The following is a 17852-nucleotide window of genomic DNA, read 5'->3' as shown; positions in this document are numbered from 1 at the left end:
TGGGTCAACTGTGGCACATCCAGACAATGGAATATTGAGTCATAAGAAGAAATGAGCTATCAAGTCATGAAAAGCTATCAAGCTATGAAAAGACATGAAGGAACTTTGCCTATTACTAAGTGAAGAAACCAATGTGAAAAGGGTACATATTATATGGTTCCAACTATATGACATTCTGGAAAAGGCAAAACTATGGAGATAGTAAAAGGATCAGTAGTTGCCTGGGGTAAGTGGGGGAGGGAGGGATAATAGATGGATCATGAAGAATTTTTAGAACACTGAAACTATTCTGTACGACACTATGATGGTGGATACATGTCACTAAACATTTGTCTAAACCCATAGAATGTATAACACTGAGTGAACCCTAATGTAAACTATCAGCGATTGTAACAAAATGTTACTACTCTGATGGGGGATGTTGATAATGGGGGGGGGGGAGGCTGTGTGTATATGGAGGCAAGGGGTCTATGAGAAATATCTGTACCTTCTACTCATTTGGCTGTGAACCTAAAGCTGCTCTAAAAAAAAAACAAAGTCTATATATTAAGAAAAGATTCAGCATAAAATGTGTGATGCACCTAAAGCAGAGCTTAAAGGGAATTTACAACAAAGCTGGTTCTTTGAAAAGATTAATAAAATTGACAAAACTCTAGCCAAGCTGGCCAAGAGAGAGAGAAAAAAAAAAAAACCACCAGAATAACGTTATCAGGAACGAAAGAGGAGACATTACAGACCCCTAGACATTAAAAGCTTAACTTAATAAGGGAGTATTACAAACACTTTTGCCATCAGACTATTTAGACAAAATGTACAAATTCCTTGAAAAAAATACAAAAATACAAACCAAAGTGCACTCAAGAAGAAAGAAAGAACCTGAATTTCATCTATCTAATAAAGAAATTGAATTCGTATTTGAGAATTTTCAACAGAGAAAACTCCAGGCCCAGATAATCTTACTGGTGAATTCTACCAAAAAATTAAGAAATAAAACCAGTTCTACAAAAACTGGTCTAGAAAACAGAAGTGTAAATACATCCCAGCATTTTATGAGGGCAGCATTACCCTAACACTAAAACCAAAGACAGCAAAAGAAAAAGACCAACATTCTTCATGTACATATAGGTAAAAAATTCTCAACAAAATAAGTTTCTGGTAAACTAAGGGAAAAAACCCCTCAAAACATTTTTTTCTTTTTTTGAGGAAGATTAGCCCTGAGCTAACTACTGCCAGTCCTGCTCTCTTTTTGCTGAGGAAGCCTGTCCCCGAGCTAACATCGGTGCCCATCTTCCTCTACTTTATATGTGAGATGCCTACCACAGCATGGCATGCCAAGTGGTGCCACGTCTTCACTTGGGATCCGAACCAGAGAACCCTGGGCCGCTGAGAAACGGAACGTGCGAACTTAATCGCTGCGCCACTGGGCCGGCTCCTCAAAACATTTTAAATAAAGTAGTGGAGCAAATACATTTATCCAACTAAGTTTTTAAAAAAATTCATACTAAACAAGAGCATTTATGAGACTTTAATGTCTTAAAATTTAAATACATTATTTAGTGTGCATAAAACTTATACACATCCATTCAAGACCCATAAAAGCATCTTCATTAAAAAACTTTATGCTTTAGCACTTGGCAAACGAAAAATTTTCCAGAAACATTTTTTCCTCACATACAGAAAAAAAATTCAAGTATTGGAACCAAGTTGACCAGTTATACATCCTGGATTATGAAGGTATTTGGTATTCCTATTCTTTTAGTTTAGGGAGAAAAGTAAGAACTGTTTCACAGCTGTTTAGCCTAGCTTTTTATTGTTTTTCTTGTTTCATGAGGGCAAATATTCCTAGTGCCTGGCATATAATAGGCACTGAGTATTTGCTGAATACTGAATGAATAATACGGGTTACATGTGTAAACGAAACCCAGAGTTGAAAAAGAAAGACATGTCTGGGCCCTCATGGAGCTTACATTAGATTCAAGGCTCTGGTTAGGGACTGACACCTGTTAATAAGTATCTTTCAAATCTTTACTGCCCTTCTGTTACTTAACCTTTTTTTTCCCAAAGATTTTATTTTTCCTTTTTTTCCCCAAAGACCCCCGGTACATAGTTGGGTCCTTCTAGTTGTGGCATGTAGGATGCTGCGTCAGCATGGCCTGATGAATGGTGCCAAGTCTGTGCCCAGGATTCGAACTGGTGAAACCCCGGGCTGCCGAAGCAGAGTGATCGAAATTAACCACTCAGCCATGGGGCTGGCCCCTTCTGTTACTGCCTTAAGCAGGCTTTCAACATTTCTCCCAATTACTGACATAAGATCCCAGACTACTTCTTTAAACTGTGGACTACAACCTATTAGTGGGCTGTAAGATCAGTTTAGAGTTGTGACTAGTATTGTTAGGATGACAATAGAATGCTATGGCAATACTGGCATGAATCACATTAAGGAAACTACTGTTTCATGAAACTTGTTTCAGATACGTACTTATTATACATAGGGGTGTGTGTGTACAGACAAATGTAATATGTGTGTATTGAGTCCATAAACGTCTTGTGAGTTCAAATTTTTATACATTTATTTCTATATACAATCCAAACAATCCACAAAATGCAGTGGGGATAATTTGTACGTTGTTTAGCATATTTCAATAAAGGAATATTCACCCATCATTTTGGAAAAATTGGGAAATAACCATTTGGAACTTTTTTATTTGTAAATAAGACATCCAAACAAAGTATTAACAATTTTTTTTGAAGAAGAAGATTAGCCCTGAGCTAACATCTGCTGCCAATCCTCCTCTTTTTGCTGAGGAAGACTGGCCCTAAGCTAACATCCGTGCCCATCTTCCTCTAATTTATATGTGGGACACCTGCCACAGCATGGCTTGACAAGCAGTGCCACGTCCACACCCAGGATCTGAACCAGCGAACCCTGGGCCGCCAGAAAAGAATGCGCGAACTGAACCACTGCACCACCAGGCTGGTCCCAGTATTAAGAATTTTATTTAAATATTAAGTAAATTATTTGTTGCTTTCTGCAAATGGTTCATTTCTTACATAAATGTGAATTTATAAAAAATGTGAAATTCATGAAGACTTTACGAATCTTTGTATATAACATGCACTCACAGGGTATGTTTCTTATTGAAAACTGTGTTCAAGAAAGTTCAAAAGCCACTGTCCCATTTGTCAGTTTTTCCAGGGAAATTCTTTCCAGGCAACCAGAGGGATCTTTCCAAAATGCCTACTCAACCAGGTTACTCTCCCATTAATAATCTTGCAACAATTTTCCAAACCCTTCAAGATAAACATCTAATTCCTTTATATAGTGTGCAAAGTCCTATCTGAACTTGCTAATTTTTCCAGCTTCATGTCTTGTCATTCTCCCACTCACAGGTCAAGTTGTATTATACTACAGAAAACTTCCTAAACACGCCTCCTACTTATGGCTTCATGTCTTTACATACTCTTCTATAAAATTTATTTTCCTTTTAGATTCTAGTCATTCAAGGATTGAGTGAAGAAAAAGCAGATCATAAAAGAATGGTCTGAGAGACATAAAAACCATGAGAAAGCTAACAGATGAAGGACGTTTCAGAAGAGAACAGGTAAATTCAGGGAGGAAAGGAATAGTAGCAGAGAGAACCAATATAACTGGTTTTGAAAAATGTTAACCTGATTTGGCAAATTGGTCAGTAGTTTTATACCTCATAAGTTGAAGAGTGAATGAGAAGTATAAAAGTGGAGGTATAAGAAGTTTGGATGACATAAAGATTGGATAGTAGTTAGGAAGTGACCTGAGATCAAGGGAGGTTTTAAGTATTTGTTTTAAAAGATGCAAGAGGCTTGTTTCCGTACAGAGGCTTCAAGGAGAAAGCTGGTAAAAGGGGAAGAGATTGAAGATATGAGAACATTAGGTCTAACAGAGTGCAATGCCCAATGTGCTTATTTAACAAAAATTTGGAGGTTAGGCCAGATAGTATACTATATAACAGGAGTTTGTTATACCACCATTCTAGAGCAGAAAAGTAAGTATGTTTCCTATTTATGTTCCCAGAAAGAATATATTATTCATAATAGGAGCTTCTTATGCAATAGACTAATTGTGAGGCTTTCCTGCATAATGAACAAAAATATCTGCTAAAGCAGCAGGGACCAAAGAGGAAAAGAAACCCCCAAATTATGCCACCATCCAGGTGGCAACTCTTACTTCATGAGTAAATCCTAAAGCTAAGTAATACATAATTTATTCAAATAACAGAAACATGCTTTTAGTACAGGCTTACACCTAGGATACTCTGGCAATAAGATTTTCTACTTATCAAAAAAAATTTTACAGATATGTAAATAAAAACCAAGGTTGATTACTTTAATTAGTTTAAAAATTAAGGAAAATAACATACCACATCTCTTACAGAAGTGCTTGATTTCTTGAGTAAATACAATTCTTTTTTCTTTTGTTCAATGTAGTATCTAATGTCTTTATTAAAGGAAAGAAAGGTTTAAGATCAGCATTTTTACCTTTCAAGTTAAACATTACTATTTTCTTATAATTGTACTAAATTTAGATGAAAGAATTATCTCTTGCTATCACAATTCTCACTATGTAAAATTAGGAACCAAGGGACAGAGATGGCTATGCATAACAAATATTGTCAAAAAATAATTATAAAATCCTTACCATCGATATGAAGAATTTTTACCCCCCATGATAAGGCATTTGATAAAATACTATTTGAAGGAATAAAATCCTGTAAAAAAAAAAAAAAAAAAGATTGATAATTTTTCTAGGAAATTACTATGTTAAATGAGCTAAATTAAAATAATTATTTGAAGCTTAATGTCACTGAGGTGGTTATTCAGAACAGACTCTACGCAGTTACAATAGCAAAGAGGACCTCACTTTTTCCCTGGAATTTCTAAAACCAATCCTGCTTAACATATTGCCATATTCTTGAATATTAATGCATGCTGTACCCTTACAGTTAATAGTTTCAAGAAATTATTTCATTTAAAAAAACAAAAATGTTGGGGCCGGCCTAGTGGCGTAGTAGTTGAGTCTGTGCACTCTGCTTTGACGGCCTAGGGTTCACAGGTTTGGATCCCAGGTGCCAACCTACACACCGCACATCAAGCCACGCTGTGGCAGTATCCCACGTATAAATAGAGGAAGACTGCACAGATGATAGCTCAGGACCACTCTTCCTCAAACAAAAAGAGGACTGGCTACAGATGGTGGCCAGGGCCAATCTTCCTCACCAAAAACCCAAAAAAACCAAAAATGCCACAAGCTTCAGAAGTCTCCAGTAATATTTTAAAAGGCCACAAGATGGAGATGTTTCTTCATGAAAAGTAGTTTCTGTTCTTTGTAAAATGAGACACATGCTGGTATTTAGGCTTTTTCTATTAAAAATAAGGATAGAGGGCCAGTCCCGTGGCCGAATGGTTAAGTTTGCGTGCTCCGCTGCGGCAGCCCAGGGCTTCTCTGGTTCGGATCCTGGGCGTGGACATGGCACCATTCATCAGGCCACGTTGAGGCAGCGTCCCACGTACTACAACTAGAAGGACCCACACTATAATATACAACTATATACTGGGGGGATTTGGGGAGATAAAGAAGAAAAAAAAAGAAGATTGGCAACAGTTGTTAGCTCAGGTGCCAATCTTTAAAAAAAAAAAAATAAGGAAAGGAAGATTTCAAGAATATTTTTCTGCATGAGTTATTAATAACAGATTATGCACTGTAAATTTTTAAAGTTCCTACTTACATGGTCCTTGATAGCTTTTTCAACTAATAATTTTCCTCTGCTCAAACACACCTATAAAAAGACCAGAGAACAATCAAACATAAAAAGTTACATCATAGTGCCTCGTAGGAAACAGGTTAAAAAGATAAAATAGCTAAAATAAATAAATAAAATTTATAAATTTTAATACATATATGAAATTTAAAGTAGATAAATTTTATGTGTACAAGTCTTAATGACTATCAACACAAAAAAAGTATGGTAAAAAGTGATTTCCTTTAGGGGCTTTGTAATAAGATCTATTAAAAGGCTTGCTTGCTCTTTTTTTGGTGGAGGAACTTCACTCAATTGAATGAGACCCAAGGCAAGTTCCACAGTAAATTCTATTCAACATGAAATTAAAAAGTTAGGTTCCTCTGAAATTCTACTTATAATTAAGTAAGTTTACATTTTAGTGTCCTATTAAACTGAAGATCTAAGAATATGAATAAACTGTATATATTGTTTTTACATGGTATTTCATTTTTTAAATAAAATACTAGGAAAAGTAGTTGAAATGCTATAACCAACAATTAATTTGGAACTAGTTACTGGTATATAACGTTCCTCCAAAGAAGCATTAACTGAAAGATTATATGTGTCTTCCTTAGTCTCTTCTCCAAATTTTTTTCTTTTATGTATTTATGTCTCTTTCAAAGTGATATCTCTTACGTTAACTCATTTCTTCTGCTCCTCCCCTGCCCCCAGTTTTCCTGCTTCCCAAACAGCTACAGAGGATAAGCTGACGAGGATATTAAAAAACGATAACTACATTTCAATCTAAAAATGAGATAAACCTCTTATTTTTCAACCTCTTCCCCTCTCCACACTCAATTAAATCAATTTCTCCTTCACTGTATCTTCCAACTTATTGGCAATGGAGGGGTAGGGATACGATGTCAGTAATTCTAGAAGAGGGGTTGGCAAACTTTTTCTTTAAGGGCCAGAAAGTACATGCTTTAGGCTCTGCAGGCCATGTGGTCTATGTTGCAACTATCCAATTCTGCCTGTATACCAGGAAACAATTAGCCAACATGTCAAACAAATGGCTATGGCTGTATTCCAATAAAACTTTGTTTATGGAGAATGAAATCTGAATTTCATATAATATCCACTTGCCACAAAACATTCTTCTTTTGACTTTTCCCCAACGGTTTGAAAACATAAAAACCATGTTTAGGTTGAAGGCTATAAAAAAGAGGCGGCAGGCTGAATTTGGCTCAGGGGCCAGTTTGCTCACCCCTGCTCTGAAACAAACAAACAAAAAGTTTCTATTTCTTCTTTAAAACAATGATTTGCTGTTACTTTTTGGTTGTAAAATATTCGAAAACATAGAAACCATGCCTAAATGCAAGGGTATATTTTAGGAATCAGACTATGACTACACAAGTAATGTTAGAAAAATCACTGTTCTCTAATAGAGCAACCTCATTAACAATTGGAAAGCCACACATAATGTAGATATTGTTCTACCTAAGTGAACTCTGCTGCCAGCTTGCTCTTGAAAATCATGAGCTCCTCAGGATACAGCCTTTCTGAGAGTCTCAAAGCATATTTAAGAGACTTACTGAATCTGGAGACTTAAATGAACTTCCATCATGGCTGGGATGAGGTGAAGTAGTTTCTGCAGTATATGCAGATTCTGGACTTGGTACAGGAGAAATTCGTCCCAAGGTTTGTGCAAATTTAGCTTCCTTTTTATTTGAAATAAGATAACTGATATCTTTGCTCAGAAATTCTTCAACTCGCTAAAGGAAAACAAAGTATTTTTAGGTAAGTCATATAAACCATAAACTGCTCCATATGCTAGGCACAGGTAAAATGCCAATTTGATGCATTTTAATCTTTAGTAAATTGGTGGGTTTTATATTGCCTTCTTCTGAACTAGAGCTCTGAGGAAGTACAATGGAAGTTTCAAGAACAACAACAGCATCATGTGCTAGACACTATTTTTAAATACTTTATATAGCCTAATTAATTTAATCCACACAACAACCCCACAGTACCAATATTATCCAGCTTTTGTGGAGAAGATAATTGAAGTTAAATGACTTGCTTGAGGTTACACCAGTATTAAAAGAATTTGAACACAGGTATTCTGATTCAAGTCCATGCTCTAAAGTAGTACTGTCCAGTAGACCTTACTGCAATGACATGGAAATGTTCTTGATCAGTATTGTCCAATATGGTAGCAACTTGCCACATGTGGCATGCTTGAAATGTAACTAATGTGACTTAGCAACTGAATTTTAAATTTTATTTTAATTAACTTAAATATCCACGTGTTTAATGGCTACCGTATTGTACAGCACAATTCAAAATCATATAGTTATGACATCTTTCCATAAGACTTAACTAATGGGAAAGAGGGAACTCTTACCTTAAGAGTGTTAAAACTGTCTGAAGAGAATTTCCCTACAAAAATATTTGAAAACCACTGTTTAAATGCCTGAATTTGTAAATACATGTACCAAAGTCAATATTATTGAAGATCACTCCCATCCAAGGGCAGGAAAATTAAACTAAGTAGATACAAATACTATTAATCATTAACTATTTTCATATATGAAAGACTGCTAAAATATTTTAAACAGCTATATCTAATTTCCACAGGATCTCATAATATAAATGGGGATAATTAAAAAAATGAAATGAAGTGTGTATAGATGGGTTAATTTCATCTAAGCATCAAGCAGAATTTGCTGCTAAGACCAGTGGCCCTCTTGGTTAAATGCAAATGACTAATTCCTTTTTTTCAGAGCAACATTTTCATCGACGAGAAAATAAAGTAAGTATCCATATTTATTTATTCCAAGGATCACAAAGTCAAATGCCTACAAGGGCTGGCTGGAATATAAATGAACAATTTACACATCAAATACTTTCTTCATTTTCATAAATATGTGGCCCGAGCACTGCCAAAGGTTCCAACTTTTCAAGAGAAGCCCAATCTCCTACACGATTTTTAAAAATTGCGATAAAATATATATAAAATTTACCATTTTAATCATTTTTAAGTGTCCAATTCAGTGGCATTAAGTACATTCACAATGTTGTGCAACCATTACCACTATCCATTTCCAGACCTTTTTATCATCCCAAACTGAAAACAGTGCCCATAAAATAAATCCCCATTCTCCCCTACCCCTTTTAATCTCTATTCTACTGTTTCTATGAATTTGACTATTCTAGGTACCTCATATAAGTGGAATCCTATATTTGTCCTTTTGTGCCTGGCTTATTTCACTTAGCACAATTTTTTCAAGGTTCACTCATGTTGTAGCATGGACCAGAATTTCATTCTGTTTCAAGGTTAAATAATATTCCATTGTACATGTATACCACATTTTGTTTATCCATTCATCTGCTGATGAATATGTGGGTTGTTTCCACCTTTTGGCTATTGTGAATAATGCTGCTATGAACATGGGTATATGAATATCTCTTCAAGAGCCGGCTTTCAATTCTTTGGGTATATACGCAGAAGAGGAACTGCTTGATCATATGGTAATTCTATTTTTAATATTCTAAGGAACTATGATACTGTTTTCCATAGCAGTTGCGACATTTTACAATCCCACCAACAGTACACAAGGATTCCAGTTTCCCCACATCCTCGACAACACTTATTTTTTTTGACAGTGGCCATCCTAATCAATGTGAAGTGGTATCTTACTGTGGTTTTGATTTGTATTCACCTAATAATCAGTGATGCTGAAATCTTTTCATGTACTTATTGGCTGTTAGTATATCTTCTTTGGAGAAATGTCTATTCAAGTCCTTTGCTCATGTTTTAATCCTTTTTTGTTTTTGAGTGGTAGAAGATCTTTATATATTCTGGATATTAATCCCTTATCAGATATGTAATTTGCAAATATCTTTTCCTCCTATTCCGTGGGTTGTCTTTTCACCCTCTTGACAGTGTCCTTTGATGCACAAAACCTTTTTCATTTTTATGAAGACTAATTTATCTATTTCTTCATTTGTTGCCTGTGCTTTTGGTGTCATATGCAAAGAATCCACACCAAATCCAATGCTATGAAGATTTTTCTCTCTATTTTCTGCTAAGAATTTTAGCTCTTATGTTTAGGTCTTGATCCATTTCAAATAATTTTAGCATATGCTGTACAATAAGGACATAACTTCTTTTGCATGTGGATATCCAGTTTTCCTAGCGTAAGTTGTTGAAATGATTATCCTTTTGCAACTGACTGGTCTTGGCACTCCTGATGAAAAACTGATTGATCATATATATGAAGATCTATTTATGGGCTTTCTATTCTATTGCATTGGTCTATACGTCTGTCTTTATACTAGTACCACACATTTACTTTGGTTTTCCATTTCCCATACTTGACTTATAACTCTTCAGCAGTGAATAAAATGTTTTTTTACAATCTGGCCCCAATATAACATCGTTTCTTGCTCCCCCTATCTAAATCCAAAGCTAAAGTCATATTTCATAATCAGCAGTTGCTCAAACCACACAGACATCTATTTTTTATTTTTTTTGAGGAATATTAGCCCTGAGCTAACTGCTGTCAATCCTTCTCTTTTTCCTGAGGAAGCCTGGCCCTCAGCTAACATCTGTGCCCATCTTCCTCTACTTTATATGTGGGATGCCTGCCACACGATGGCTTGCCAAATGGTGTCATGTCTGCACCCGGGATCCGAACTGGAGAACCCCGGGCCACCAAAATGGAACGTGTGCACTTAACTGCTGTGCCACTGGGTCGGCCCGGACATCTATCTTAAATATGCTCTTTCCTCTATTTAGGTTGTCCATTCTGCTTGGTATATTCCTACTAGGCTTTAAAGACTCAGCTCAAAATTTATCTCTGCTATGATTACTAAAGGCAGAGTTAATCATTTCCATTTCTGTATACTAACGGCAATTTCTAGATAATTTCTGTTAAAGCACTGACAATGCTATACCATAAATTATTTCTTTAGGTGTCTGATGTTCCCACAGACTGAGAATTCCTAGAGGACTAGACTTTATCTTACTTATTTTTGCATCCTTGGCATCTAAAATAGTGCTGGCATATGGGAGACAATGGTAGAATAATTTTTGAATCAATTTCCATGTGTCCAAACCATAATCATTCTTCAAAGCTGAGTTCAAATTGTGTCTATACAACGCGCTCCAAGATTCCTCAGTTGGAAGTAATCTCTCCCTCTTCTTGACATCCTATGTTGTATTAATATTAATTGTACCCATGTCATCTCTACCTAGACTAGAAGTTGAGGGCAGGATGGACATCAGGTTCATTTTTTTTTTTTTAAAGATTTTATTTTTTTCCTTTTTCTCCCCAAAGCCCCCCGGTACACAGTTGTATATTCTTTGTTGTGGGTCCTTCTAGTTGTGGCATGTGGGACGCTGCCTCAGCGTGGTTTGATGAGCAGTACCATGTCCGGCCCAGGATTCGAACCAACGAAACACTGGGCCGCCTGCAGCGGAGCATGCAAACTTAACCGCTCGGCCACAGGGCCAGCCCCCATCAGATTCATTTTTGAATCTACCAAAACACTTACTATCATGCCCTGTACTGTTGACTTAATTTTATTATGGTTTTCAATTTACTACCTATTGTTTTGTTTGTTTTTTTTAAAGACTGGCACCTAAGCTAACAACTGTTGCCAATCTTTTTTTTTCTGCTTTTTCTCCCCAAATCCCCCCAGTACATAGTTGTATATTTTAGTTGTGGGTCCTTCTAGTTGTGGCATGTGGGATGCCATTTCAACACGGCCTAATGAACGGTGCCATGTCCGCACCAAGGATCCAAACCTGCGAAATCCTGGGCTGCCGAAGCGCAGCGTGCTAACTTAACCACTCAGCCACAGGGCCGGTCCCCAATTTACTACTTATTGTTGAATCTGTGTCTTTTAAAGAGTAAACTCAAAACTTGTTTTCTGATGACTCAAAGTCACAATGAACAAAAAAGTAACTCTGTCTTCAAATTCATATGGCAAGGTATCTGCCCTTTCATCTCTAGTCTTCCCTAACTGCCTTATTTTAGCCCAAACTGTTTGGACATGGACCTAAATGTGGTCGGTTCCATGTCCTTTTAAGATGGTTTTGTAACAGATATTTTTCCTTGCTATTAATTATTTTCCTGTTATGCCAGACTTCACTGCTGCGCTCTCAGTGCTTCAATTTGTCAGAAGTGTACTCTCCAGATAAATGGGGTATTTGGATGTTTTCATTAAGACTAGAGAAAACAAATGCATAAAGTGGACAACTAAAGAAAAGGACAACACCAGTAATAATATGAAGAAAGATAAATTATAAAATGATAAAGGACCTAAGTATTCCTAACAGTTAATAAGCATAATCTGTCTAAGGAATATCTATTCAACTAAATATTCCTTAAAGTTGAATCTTAGTCTTAAATTAGTGTCTAGAGGTCAAAGTTCCTCTATAGTTCAGTTAGGAGATCATAACAAAGACTTTTTTAGGATAGAAATGGTAATGTGCTAGGGACAGAAATTACGACATGAGTGAAGTACTAGAAAGGTAGGGGGAGATGAGAATTTGATAAAAAAAATTTTAAAAAGAGGGGCCGGCCTGGTGGCACAGCGGTTAAGTTCGCATGTTCTGCTTCAGTGGTCTGGGGTTTGCCAGTTCCGATCCCGGGAGCAGACATGACACTGCTTGGCAAGCCATGCTGTGGTAGGCATCCCACATATAAAGTAAAGGAAGACGGGCATGAATATTAGCTCAGGGCCAGTCTTCCTCAGCAAAAAAGAGGAGGATTGGCAGCAGTTAGCTCAAGGCTAATCTTCCTTAAAAAAAAAAATTTTTTTTTAAAGAAAAATTAAGGAATAAAGTTAACAAATCAAATTCAGTTGAAAATCCACAACTTTAGGGGAAAGTCTGGAAACTCATGTCCTTAAATATGTTCCTCACTTCATTGGTCTACTTCAAACCATTTTTGGATAAAAATTTAAAGTGTACAAACCAAAAAGTCTCTCAACTATTATCTGATGCATAAGTTAATTCAAAATGTGTTTCTTGCAAAGAGAAAGACCAACACTGTATGACTCCACTCATATGTGGAAGATAAACACACACATGGACAAAGAGAACTATTTAGTGGTTACTGGGGGAATGGGGTGGTGGGTGGGCACAAAGGGTGAAGGGACGCACTTACAACAACAAAAAAACTTGGTTCTTGCAAAGTGCCTCAGGAACTGCTGTGGGGATGACAGGAGAGAGAAAAGGGGACAAGGCAAGCAGTCTCGGCACTAACTTCTATACTGCTGTTTTAGCTAGAGCAGTTCCATTTTTACTGGCTTTACACATTGGACTTCCGAATATGATTTTGTTGGAAGGGTTCCACTGCTAAAAACACAAATCTAAAATCACTGATTTAGATCAGAAAGATTAACAGGTTATTCATCATAATTGTGAAAGCTGCGAAACTGTATCAGATGGCTACTTTGTAGCCATTAATTGCTAGAGGAACAGAATGGTGAAATGTTAGTCTGGGAATTAGGAGGCTAATCCTACCCTGGGCCAGTCATTTAACTTCTCTGGATCTTTAAGTACTGAATTTCTAAAATGGAGGGGTCTTTCACTCAATGTCTAAGGTGCTTAACACAGTAAGACACTATTGATAGATGGTACAGTCAATACAGTGGCACGCTTACAAAACATGACCTTGTGGAATGCAGTCATACGGTCATTATGATACATGCTACTACTATGACAAACGTGTGACAATGTTTTAAGAAAATGAATAGCAAAAACGTAAAATATCTTTTCGTAGATAGATAAGTAAAATATCACACCAATAAACGATTCCAAGAAACTTGATACACATTCTTCTACAAATTTCTATTCTAGGAATGACAGGACCTGTTGCGATTACTAAAGGTGTTAACCTTGACAAACTCAAAACCTTTCAAACAGAATTAGGAAATAAAATCTTAACCCCACTTGCTAAAATTTACCTTAATCCTAAGAAAATCTTAGAATTTTACCTGAATTTTCTAATTTCCTAATCATTTACTCAATGAAAAGGTAGAAGATTTTCAATATTTTTAATCTAAAATGCTGTTCCCTAATGACATTCATTCTGCTGACACTATATCACTTGAACAGTTTTAACTTTTTGTGGTGTGAACAGGTTTTCCTTGTTCTGTAAGTAACACTTACAGCTAGTCCAGACAAATTTATGTCTCTCTCCAATAATCATAATCAAGGCGTTCCTGCTATCTGGAGAACATCTCAATGTTACAATGAAAAGTCAATAAGCAGTTCCACAAGGACAAGGGAGTCTCATTTCTCACACCGTGAACTTTACACGAGACTAAAAATTACAGAAACCTGAAAGTTTTGTCAAGCTACAAAAGGTTAAAACAGATGGTTTTTCATTAATGATAAACAGCTGACAAAAATTTTGAGCTTGGTGCTTATATGGTTATGTTTTCCAAAATGAAAATTTTAAAGGACTACATTAGACAGCACAAGTTACAAATTTTTCCCTTTTTGTCAAAATGCAGTTTTGACTTACCCCTCCCAGATCCTTTATGTCCTTTTGCAGTTTTTCAGATATGGTGACAGAAGGTAAATCAATGTAAAATACTTTTCCCCAAAGTGGCTTATATTTGGATTTTTCTGGTTTGTTATCAGTTTTCAGAAATTTCAAAGATGGTCTGTTTTTTTCATTTTTGACTTGAATTCCACCTGTTGTTTAAAACATTTAGAATTAGATGTTTTATGCAGACAGAAAATTTTTGCTGTTTTAAAAACCCAATAGTTGAATCTGCAGGAAACAGTCATGCTATTATTCATGTTTTATGCATTAAGGCAAGGAACTATATAAAATCTTTCTATATAAAATTTTTTCGAAAGATTTTCCTCCCTAGAATGCAAACTCCAAGGGGTATTTACTCAATAAATTTATTTATGGAGTATCTGCCATTCTGATGAACTCTCAAAACTGGTGCTCAGGATGTTAAACACTTCGCAAAGCAAGAAACCTCTGTTACCCAGAATGACCTAGTCCTCAGAGGTTTAATTTCATATCGAATTTGTCTACGTGTTAAAAAGAACTAAATGGCCCTTCTGAAGAACCAAATCACCTTTCATTTCATTATTTCCCTTGAAAACAGATCTGAAATCCAACCGCTTTAAAAATTAACTTTTAAAACACGACCTGTTCACAAGTTTGAGATTATATACACATACATATGTACCATATGTAAATAATATACATATTTTAAAAAAAACTTCAAGGCTGGAACGTTTTACCAAATAAAGCGATTGAAAATGGAAGTTTGCTTTTGTTTCTGTTTGTCTATAATGTTGAAAACAGCAATGGTATGTTTGCTATACAAATACTTTCCCTCAACTTTATGAGTGAAGGAAAATAAACGTAAGAGCAAGACCAAAATCCACTCACAATCACCCAAATGAATCAGGAAGCAAAAAGGCACGAGCACATCTGCTTTTAAACTGAGGCTCGAGCTGCAGCTTCAAAGGGCCTGAGCGGAGTCGCAGCATCTGTGGGAGCCCCGGCGGGCGCCCGGGGCCGCACACTGTTGTCTAGTTTTACAACCGACGGCACCACCTGGAACTGGGGGCCACGGCTGGAGATTGAAGGGCGCGAGGGGCCCGGCCGGGATCCGTTCCCGTGCTGAGGCGGAACCCGGAACGGAACCTTCCTTCAGGCCACAGAGAAGGACGCACAAGGCGGAAAAGAAAAGCAGCAGAGACCCGAAAGGAGAACTCTGAAGACTCAATGGTGGAACCATGAGGGGAGGAAGGATTAAAGAGACTGCAGGCGGAGGAGGGGCTTCATACCCTGGAAATGTCCTTTGCTGTGGATCCTCATGGCTCCGGAGTTCATAGCAGCCGCCCGGCACCTACATGCTGGGTCCAGTGAGGGTGTCGCGTCCGGCAGTCGCGAAAACACTGTTCCTCTCCGACTACCACACCCACGCAGGAGAGATGCCGCGACTGCCGGCCGGGTTTCCGGGGCCAGATCCGGCTTCACGGCGCGGAGGAGGAACGGGTAACGCACAGAGTGGGCTGCGGCGGTTGAAGATTTGAAAACGCGTCACGCGACCGCGGCGCCGATACGCGCGCCCCGCCCCCTCTCACGCCGCGCGCCGCGCCCCGCCTCGCGCTCGCCTCCACGTGCCCGCCTCCTCGCGCCCGCCTCCTCGCGCCGTGCGCCCAGCCCCCCAGTGCCCGCCCCCTCGCGCTGCGTCCTGTCGTTCACGCCCCGCCTCCTCGCGCCGCGAGCCCCGCCCCCAGGGGCCGTGTCTCCGGCCCCGCCCCGCCCCCATTGCGATGCCCTCCCTTCCTCAAATCCGCGCTTGCAGCCAGCCGCTTCCCGTCTCTTTGCTGCCTGAATAGCTGTCGTGGCTCTGTGTTGAGCAGAGCAGAGGTGGTGGTTGCAGTTAGTGCTGGAGGCCGGCCTCGCCGTCCGCTAGGGTCGTTCCCGCCTTCTAGGGTTGCCAGGACTGCCTGTCCTCCAGCCGCCTCCTCCACCAGGTACGCTTGTTTCCTGTGGGTTAGCTGTCTCTGAAGCTGGAGGCGCGGCGGCTGCGGTCGAACCAGACTCAGCTTCCGGCCTGGCCGGGAGGCGGCGACAGTCCCTGCTCAGCGCGCCCCAAGTCGCATAGCGTGGTTTTCCCACGATATCCGCCACCCCTTACCCCTGGAGACGGGCCGCAGAGAGTAGCCTGGGGGGCGTCGGAGCCAGGGTAGGGCCAGGCCAGGCCTAGAGTCGCGTTCAGGTCGCCTTGTGTCCTTTGATACTTGACTGTGCGCTGACCTCCTGTGCACAGATCTGTTTTCATTTTATTGTATACAAGTTTCTTTCAACAATAATAGAAAGAGTGGAATTTGAAATCTCAAGTCTAGGGTTTTGGGTCTGAACTGGCCCCTTACCAGCTTGCAAGACTTTGGTTAAGTTACCTAACTCCTTTGAATAGCAGTTTTTTCATCTGTAAAATGGAGATAATAATGGGATTATAGTATAGATTAAATTAAAATATTTTGTAAAGTAAATTAATTTTGTTTTGTAAGTGGGAAAGCGCTTCACAAAAATAGTGATTTTGGGGGGCCGGCCCGGTGGCGCAGCGGTTAAGTTCGCACGTTCCGCTTCTCGGCGGCCCGGGGTTCGCTGGTTCGGATCCCGGGTGCGGACATGGCACTGCTTGGCAGCCATGCTGTGGTAGGCGTCCCACGTATAAACTAGAGGAAGATGGGCACGGATGTTAGCTCACAGCCAGGCTTCCTCAGCAAAAAGAGGAGGACTGGCAGTAGTTAGCTGAGGGCTAATCTTCCTCAAAAAAAAAAAAAAACAAAAAAGAAAAAAAAAATAGTGATTTTGGTATGTTTCTGCTTGTAAACCTGTAAGGAGGCAGAGGATTAAATCTTGTACTACTTCGCATTCCTTAACTCCTGGCCGTAATAGTCACTCGTTTAATGGTTGATTTTTGACCTACTAGCTCAGGGAAGTTAGTGCTGCCAATATCACCGTTTCACAAATAGGTACCTTAGAGCATAGACAAGGGAGAATTCCAATACTGTTAGCCGAAATGGAAAACACAAAGAGATGATTCAGGTTTGCTAAGGGAAATGAGAATTTTGTTGTGGACGGCTTTAGGTTGAAGGGCCTGGGGAGGTAATCATGAAGCTGTGTTTATTAGACTCTTGGTAATATTTGTCTGTAACTCAGGAGAGATGTCTAGGAGAGAGGGAGGGTGAAGAGAGGGAAGATTGATTCGAGAGACATCATCCAGAGGGATCACTTATTCTCAGTCATGGGATGATGCATAAGAGGTTTTCAAATCTTGAGAGGCAGGAGGAGGTGTAGTTTGAACAAACATATTCAACATTAGAATTTCTATTTGGGAGAAAACCTATTCTCAAAATGTAAACTACAGAAAGAGCACAAGATTTTTGTGTTTATTAAAAGCTTTATAAGATTTGAGAGACACCAATATAGAATATAAAGTCATGAGAGGAAATGAAATTACCCAGGAGAGTGTCTGAAATAAAAGTAATGATGAGCAGAGGTTGTTGAAATAGTGAAAAATGGAGAAAAGGCC

The 17852-nt window shown here is 38.6% G+C and overlaps 2 protein-coding genes across 5 annotated transcripts in view; one reads left to right on the top strand and one right to left on the bottom strand.

The window, feature by feature from the left end:
• The window catches only part of DBF4 (DBF4 zinc finger), a 34566-nt gene extending 18599 nt beyond the window's left edge, over positions 1 to 15967 (bottom strand). For both annotated transcript variants that reach the window (XM_046670611.1, XM_046670612.1), the window contains exons 1-6: positions 15592 to 15967; positions 14300 to 14472; positions 7349 to 7528; positions 5763 to 5813; positions 4676 to 4745; positions 4398 to 4474 (exon numbers count right to left, since the gene is read on the bottom strand). In XM_046670611.1, the coding sequence (XP_046526567.1) occupies positions 4398 to 4474; positions 4676 to 4745; positions 5763 to 5813; positions 7349 to 7528; positions 14300 to 14472; positions 15592 to 15637 (597 nt within the window). In that variant the 5' untranslated portion in view covers positions 15638 to 15967. The remainder of the gene's footprint in view (positions 1 to 4397; positions 4475 to 4675; positions 4746 to 5762; positions 5814 to 7348; positions 7529 to 14299; positions 14473 to 15591) is intronic.
• Positions 15968 to 16091: 124 nt separating this feature from the next.
• Positions 16092 to 17852, top strand: part of SLC25A40 (solute carrier family 25 member 40) — a 53688-nt gene continuing 51927 nt past the window's right edge. For all 3 annotated transcript variants that reach the window (XM_046669439.1, XM_046669440.1, XM_046669441.1), the window contains exon 1: positions 16092 to 16287. The gene's annotated coding sequence lies outside the window, so the exon portion shown is untranslated. The remainder of the gene's footprint in view (positions 16288 to 17852) is intronic.

This window comes from Equus quagga, chromosome 8 (assembly GCF_021613505.1).
Source record: "Equus quagga isolate Etosha38 chromosome 8, UCLA_HA_Equagga_1.0, whole genome shotgun sequence".
NCBI lineage: Eukaryota > Metazoa > Chordata > Mammalia > Perissodactyla > Equidae > Equus > Equus quagga.
Note: the sequence above shows the minus strand (reverse complement) of the source record. Positions and strands in the feature narration are given on the sequence as shown.